We start from the raw sequence: 8206 nt of genomic DNA, 5'->3' as shown, positions 1-8206 counted from the left end.
GGGTGGTGATGATGATGATGATAGAAACCGCTGTGGCGCATACAGTTGCTGGTATTACATTCATTGAGGGACACGAAGAAGTCAAGTCCGATGGGATTTGGGAATCTCAAATAAAAATCGGGATTGGAATAAAAAATGCATTTATATTAAACAATACAGAATATACAGCAAAACTGTACATTGGAATATTGACAACCATACTAGGTAATTTACTGTACATTGGAGGGGGTTGGGGGGGGAATCACTGTACAAACAAGCGAAACTGTACATTGGAATATTGACAAAACCATACTAGGTAATTTACTGTACATTGGAGGGGGTTGGGTTAGGACATTTACAGGGGCCAGTTTCGAATTGCAGTCTCCCGTAGGTGTTTTTTGAGAGTGGTTTTGAAAGTGGGTAGTGATTCACATTCCTTTACAGCTTTGGGTAGGGCGTTCCACATTGATGTGGCATAATTGCTAAACATGGTTAGTCCCTTGTTTGAGCCGAATCTGGGTTTAACATGATTTGTGGAGCTCCCTCTGGTGTTGTGATCGTGGTATTCACTGATCTTTGGGAAGTATTTTGACATGTACATGGGTACCTTGGTCGTGTAGTGTATCTTGTAGACCAGGCCCATTGCAAGTTGCTGTACTCTGTCGTCTACTTGTCTCTAAGCCATCCTAGGTTGTCAAAGTGGGCAGGGGTGAGGTGGGTTCTAGGAGTAAGGTCAAGCAGTAGTCTGACCAGTTTGTTTTGAGATGTTTGTAATTTTGTTTTTAGCGCCTTTGAGGTGTTTTGGTACCATGAGGTGCAAGCATAGTCGTAGTACCCTTGAATGAGTGCTCCTGCCAGAGTCTTCAGGGTATTCTTGTTTACCAGAGAGGAGATCCGGTACAAGAATCGAGTTTGTTGGTTGACTTTTTTTTATTACATTGGATGCCATTTTGTCACAGGAAAGATTAGCCTCTAGGATGGAACCCAGGTAGGTAATTTCATCTTTCTTTGTGACAATATTGTCACCCACTGTAACTGAGAAGCCGTCGGTCTTGCTGAGTTTGTTATTTGAACCGAAGAGAATGGACTCTGTTTTGCCCATGTGTAATGATAGTTTGTTATCCGCGAGCCATATGCAGATTTTGCCTAGTTCCGAGCTGAGGGTTTTTTCAACCTGTAACTTGTTCTTGTCAGAGACCAGCAGGGCTGAGTCGTCCGCAAACAGGAACAAGTTGCAGTCACAAGCTGACGACATGTCATTTGCATAAATTAGGAACAGTAGCGGTCCTAGTATGCTTCCTTGTGGAACACCACAGCTCACTGTGAGGGGGGGGGATAGGGTACCGTTTACCTCCACCATCTGTTCCCTCCCCTCAAGGTAGGATTGCATCCAGCTCACTGATAGACTATCAAAACCAATTGCTTTTAGCTTGTCAATCAGAATGGAGTGATTGACAGTGTCGAAGGCCTTTTGTAGGTCCAGCATGACCATGCCGCAGTATTTGCCCGCGTCCACCTCTTGTTTGATGTGGTCGTTCAAATAGAGAAGGCATGTGTCAGTGGAGTGGGATGTTCTGAAGCCAGATTGGAATTCGTAGATTAGATTTTTTTCCGCTAGGTACTTTTCGACCTGTTAGTAGACTATTTTTTCCATGACTTTCGAGATGGAGGTAAGAATAGAAACAGGGCGGTAGTTGCCTGGGTCTAATTTTCTGCCCTTTTTGTGCAGAGGGGTCACCCTCACAATTTTGAAGTCCTTGGGGACGTGTCCCTGTTTTATGGAGAGGTTTATTATGTGTGTGATGACTGGGGTGATGGCGGCTGCTGAGTCTCTCAGGAATTTGGAGGGGATGTTGTCATGGCCAGTGGCCTTGTTAGGTTGGAGGGCGCTCAGTTTTTTGAGTACCTCATCTGTAGTTACCATTTCCAGCTTGAAGTCGTCCTTGCGGACCCCTAGGTTTTTGTAGTAAGCTACTATGTGTTCTACCCCATAATGCCCTGAGTGGGAGGGTAGTTTGTTTACCAGTGTTGTGGCTATGTTTGTGAAGAAAATGTGGGGAGGAGACTGACTATTAGGAGGGGGTGGGGGGGTTGGACATTTACGGTGGCCAGTTTCGAATTGCAGCCTCCCGTAGGTGCTCTTTAACGTCTAATATCACTCTAGACGACCAGCATATGTAAACAGATTTGCACAGTCCGTGGGGCTGTTTGTAGAGCTAAATCTATCTCATTGTCAATTGAGACCATAAACCGTCCCTTCAAAATGGCTTAAAGAAATAATTTTTTCATCAATACGTTCTCATTTTATAGCGCCGTGAATATAAGCGTTAGGCATTTGGTCTAGTATATTTCCTGGAAGGCTGGATAAAGGGCTAACCCTTTCACTGACGCACTACCAAACGGTTAACCCTTTCACTGCGACAATACACAGAAGGTTAACCCGTCGGTAGTGTGGTAGTAAAGGGTTAACCTTCTGTAGTGTGGCAGTGAAAGGGTTAACCTTCTGTAGTGTGGCAGTGAAAGGTCTAAGGAGGGGTGCACCGGCCAAGGCCAGAGATGGAGCAGGCCAAAGCCCCTGTGCCGCTCAGTGGTGGGATCGCACCTGTGAATAGACACTGTAGTGCAGCCTGAGTAATACAGCAGGACTCAGTCTTTTCATGCCCCCCCCCCCCTTTGTATGTGTATTCATCCTGATTGATTGATTGATTGAAAACTGTATTAACAGATTGCAGAATGGGTACAATATACAGTACGGCTCGAGGCGGCTGGGTGGCGTAGCAGAGATTGCGCTCGTCACCAATGCAAGAGACTCCGGTATCGAATCCCAGTCTCAGCATTGCCTTCGACTTGGACCGGCCATCGTACTGGCTCATTTGGCAGAGTCAGCGGGTGGAAGTCAATGGGTGGCGATTGGACGTTGTGGACAGCGACTCCTACAGGTCGGTTGGGTGACGCCTGCACAGCAGAGACAGGAAATGGCGGGGGTAGTGTGAGCCTCCCACGCGTTACTCCTCGCCACTGAGAGTCCACGCTGTCTGGTGAAAATATGCGACAGGCTGCCTCCTCGTGTACCGGAGGGGACACGTGATGCAAGGCTTCTATCCTCACTACAACCGACCAGTGGGGGGCATAGTCTAGCAACGTTCAAGACAGGGGAGGGGAGAATTGGCAATACGAAATTGGGATGGGAGAAAAATTAAAAATGAGGAGAAAAAGTGGATAAAAAAAAATATATACAGTATGGCTCAATCCAAACAATTATTAACTCATTCAGCGGCAATCACGGAAAAAGTCGGGTTAACTCGCCAATCACGAGAAAAGTCAGGTTTTAATCGTTATTTCTTTTATTAGCTATATCCATTAATTTTCATCCATCCAGATGTTATCATTGGGAATGGGTCTGAGCTCGCAAAAGGGCAAATACCGCCGCCTACGCCTTCCAGCTGGTATTGCACTCTATTAGAAATGGTGTAGTTTCTTTTCTGGGCCGATCTGAGCCGTGCGGGCGGGGTTTAAATACTCCGGCAGAATGAGCGTTTACAACAATACATCTGCGATGCTGCCCCCCCCCCCCCCCCCCCCACCCCCACCCCCTTCATATGCAATGCCGGGCAATGTGGGACGGACCTCCACAAGCAGTATTTGGAATGACAATCAGATAATTGGACTATTTCTTTTGCATTACATCAGAGACCAGGTAAGGACTCTGTATATAAAATCTTGCGTTGATCTGATATTTCTTTCTACCGTGATCGAAGCTGTCTGTGTGTGTGTGTGTGTGTGGCTGTTTACCGTTGAGTGCAGGAGGTGGCGGGGGGAGTGCCGCGCTACGAGGGCCATTTCATGTATGCACGAGGAAGGATAATAATGATAATCTAGCGTTGATTTCAGGAAGATTCGATAATCAGGCGAAAAATGACAACGTGTTTAGTGTATTCCACTAAAACGCTATTATCGCGTCTTTTCCTGGGATTACTAAGGATCACCAAAACTATACTCATATTCAAAACGGTATAAAACGGAAATGTACGGATGAAAAAACAATCCATTTCGTACATGTTGACTGGAAGCAACTCACTGACAATCGACGGGTGTATTAGACCCATAGCTATAATATAAGATATATTTTAAGCACTCGCAAATCTTGCAGTCTCCCCATTGATTAAAGTGATGGCGTTCTAGCGCCCCCCCCCCCCCACTTTATTAACAGATTGCAGCATGGGTACAATACAGTACAGCTCACTACAAACAACTGAGGATGAAGACCAGAAAAATACTTTCGTCTTGTTTACATCAGGGTCCTCCATTTTCAATTCATCAAACATTTCGTTACCCAAAGCCATAAAGTTGACATTGTAAGGTGAGGAAATATATATGATAGAAGTGCTGCATCATGTTGTGGATATGCATTCAAGAAGTTCTACAGTGCATTTATGTGGGATGATTTCCATGATCAATCCATAATTAACTATTTAAATCAAGAAGGAGGGTAATCCATTATTATAATATGGTAATGAAAAGGATAAAAAACATGGCGCATTGTATTTGTAACTTCCTTTTCTTTGGACTGGTTCTGTGTTTACACTCCATCAGAGGTCATTATCCGACATGTTCAAGAATGAGGACCACTGATTCTAAGACACCATTTGTACATACAGTAGAACAAAATAGGCTGCATTGGAATTGACTGCATGGTTGAGTTTCAGGACAGAGACGATCTTCTGTACATTTTATTATACATAGGACCAACCTTGACTGTGTGTTGTGTGCAATTACTATGTTCATCTCATCATAACCAATTCAATAAAAGTACAAGATATCAAAGCGTTTTGACTTTTTTTATTCAATTGATGTTCTGTACAATGGAGAGAATTCTACTCAAAACACATTTTAAGACTTAATAACACATTATGCTGACGCTTCTACATTGACGTTCCTATGGGTGCATTGTAAATACGTGTAGATAAAAAGATGGAGGCTACTGTCTGTAGTGTTTCCCTTTGAGACTACCTCAAATCCAGGCATCTTGTGTATACACCCGTGCCCTCCAGTCATAACTGTTGATTTCCTCGATCAAGCTAAGAGAGGGGCAGGGCTTGAGACGGGTCAATTAAAAGAAAAGACTTAAGGTTTATTACACATTTTCTCTGGCAAAGGAGTTCTGGGATTCCATTTAGAAAGTCCCTCCCTGGATGGCGGTATAATAATGAAAACATACTCTTTGTCATAATATGGAGATTAAAAAATTGCCTGCATTTTGGGTCCCAACCCATAGGTTAAGTAATGTTCTATAGCAGTTGGTCTCAACTGAGACCCCATACAAAAATTAACTACAGTACTAGTAAAAACTATATAATTCCTGTGGTTTCCACACACCTATTACTACAGAAATACTAGCGAGTGAATCAACTAGAAACAACATATATATACATGTCATTTCTCTGGTAAAACCACAGGAACACATATTCACCTTTATTCTGTTTTATAAATGTGTATTTTTGTTAAAATGTGTATATTGTGATGATGAATTGTATTTTATGTAGGCCTATTTGATGTATGTTATGTGTGATATTTTTTTTATCACTTTAGGTTGATGCCTTAGGTTGATGCCCATCTTGTATTTACCATTTACCACGGTGTATTTACATTTTAATATTGATTAATATGCACTGTCCCTTTAGCAAATAAACTTAAACTTAACAGTTGATTTTCCTATGGGACGGCCCACCACTGCTGAAGGAATCTGCAGTGAGAGGGGTAACGGCAGGGAGGAATCTGCAGTGAGAGGGGTAACGGCAGGGAGGAATCTGCAGTGAGAGGGGTAACGGCAGGGAGGAATCTGCAGTGAGAGGGGTAACGGCAGGGAGGAATCTGCAGTGAGAGGGGTAACGGCAGGGAGGAATCTGCAGTGAGAGGCAGGTCGTCTGAACTTCAACGATGTCTCCTGGTGACGGAGAAGATGGCCAGCGTCAGAGCGACTGTCCCCACCGCCCCGCCAACAAGAACTCCCAGGACGGCTCCGTCCATGTGCTGCTTCTCACAGCTGTCGCCGGTGTAGTAGCTGGTCCGGCCAGAAGCACACCTGAGGAAGGAGATAGATATTATTATCACACCTGAGGAAGGAGATATTATTATTACACCTGGAGGAAGGAGATAGATATTATTATCACACCTGGAGGAAGGAGATAGATATTATTATCACACCTGGAGGAAGGAGATAGATATTATTATCACACCTGGAGGAAGGAGATATTATTATTATCACACCTGGAGGAATGAGATATTATTATTATCACACCTGGAGGAATGAGATATTATTACACCTGGAGGAAGGAGATATTGCGGGAGCGCGCAACAAGACGGTATAAATAAGGATTATTAATACAGTCTATTCCACTATAGCTATAGTGTGCTGTATGATGACAATACATTTGAATCTGATCTAATTTTGATCTGTTGCAAAGGGCTTCAGCGCTACCTGTTGAATACAGGGATCAGCTCATGCAATGCAGACCCTTGTTTTGCACACGGCCCTCGCATTATAATGAGCTGGATGGGCGTGTCTGTATGCAAATGAGGTAAACGGGAACACGCACTCGGGGTTCGCAGCTGTGATCATTTGGCAAGTTAGGACAACCTCTCCACGCGTCGGTGAATCCGGGGGTAATTGTCGTCGGCTTTCTCTTACGACCTTCCAAGGAGGTTGTGTCGTAAGAGAAATCTTAAGACAATGTTGGTGAATGAGGGCCAATGGTTGCTATGTTACAGGTAGCCATGTTGGAAGACAAAGGACTACACACAAATAACTATACAAATATTCCATGCAAGGCCTCTATTGTGTGTAACGGCACACACACACACCAGCAGGAGGCTTTCCCTTGAATTTACACACACACACACACACACACACACACACACACACACACACACACACACACACACACACACACACACACACACACACACACACACACACACGCACGCACGCACACACACACACACACACACACACACACACACACACACACACACACACACACACACACACACACACACACACACACACACACACACACACATGTAACGGGGAAGCCCGTGGGTATGTCCACAGTCACTGAAACAGGTGTGTTGACGAGTGACTGTGGCAGTGCGGGCTGGTAAATTAAACTCACTTCCCCATAACAGGGTTAACAGACGCATAGGTACGGTAGTTAGGAGTGAATTCACTTCTTAGTGCAGCGGCCTGTGTCGTCGCCCGCGGACGCGGGAGCCCCCTGTTCGACTCCCCCTCGGGACATTAACATTTAACATCAAACACAACGCAGACCAGTATGATCCGTCACACACACACACACACACACACACACACCTGCAGGAGGCTTTCCCTTGACGTTCCACACACACTCCTCCGTTGAGGCAGGGGTTGGGACGGCAGGGGTTAATGGTGGCAGCGCGGACTTCCCTTTTCTTTGGAACCTCTGGATTCTCTTCCTGCACTCTGATTGGCTCCATGTCTGTGATGTCATCAGATGATGTCATCATCATGGAGGCCGCAGGTATGACAGGCACCTCAGTCTTAATCAGGTGGGTCAAATCTGACAACATCAACATGTGTAAAAATATTAACGTCATATTTGGTCATGATGATCAGTGTTGGTCAGTATGTTCTATAAATAATTACATATTCTATAGGCTCATTATACATATTCTATAGGCTCATTATACATATTCTATAGGCTCATTATACATATTCTATAGGCTCATTATATATTTACTCAATAGTTATCTTGCAGTGGTTGGTAAATCCATAATAAATAATCAATATGGTCTAGTAAGTCCATGCTGTAAACAAGTCTTAAGAAGCAGAGACACCCATGGAGAATATAGTAAGGTTAACCCCTTTGCTGCGACAATACAGAAGGTTAACCCTTTCACTGTCACACGTCAAAGGGTTAACCCTTGCACTACCACACTACAGAAGGTTAACCCTTTCACTGTCACACAACAAAGGGTTAACCCTTTCACTACCACACTACAGACAGTTAACCCTTTCACTACCACACTACAGACGGTTAACCTTTCACTACCACACTACAGACGGTTAACCTTTCACTACCACACTACAGAAGGTTAACCTTTCACTACCACACTACAGACGGTTAACCCTTTCACTACCACACTACAGACGGTTAACCCTTTCACTACCACACTACAGACGGTTAACCTT

At 44.3% G+C, this 8206-nt stretch overlaps 1 protein-coding gene across 1 annotated transcript in view; it reads right to left on the bottom strand.

The window, feature by feature from the left end:
- Positions 1 to 5910: 5910 nt before the first annotated feature.
- The window catches only part of LOC311241685 (meprin A subunit alpha-like), a gene marked incomplete at both ends in the record, with an annotated part of 73668 nt that continues 71372 nt past the window's right edge, over positions 5911 to 8206 (bottom strand). Inside the window, 2 exons of the mRNA XM_084330562.1 lie at positions 5911 to 6061; positions 7349 to 7574. Coding sequence (XP_084186688.1) covers positions 5911 to 6061; positions 7349 to 7574 — 377 coding nt within the window. The remainder of the gene's footprint in view (positions 6062 to 7348; positions 7575 to 8206) is intronic.

The sequence above is a fragment of the Notolepis coatsorum genome (genome assembly GCF_963971535.1).
Source record: "Notolepis coatsorum genome assembly, chromosome: 15".
NCBI classification, from domain to species: domain Eukaryota; kingdom Metazoa; phylum Chordata; class Actinopteri; order Aulopiformes; family Paralepididae; genus Notolepis; species Notolepis coatsorum.
This window is presented reverse-complemented; position numbering and strand designations above follow the sequence as displayed.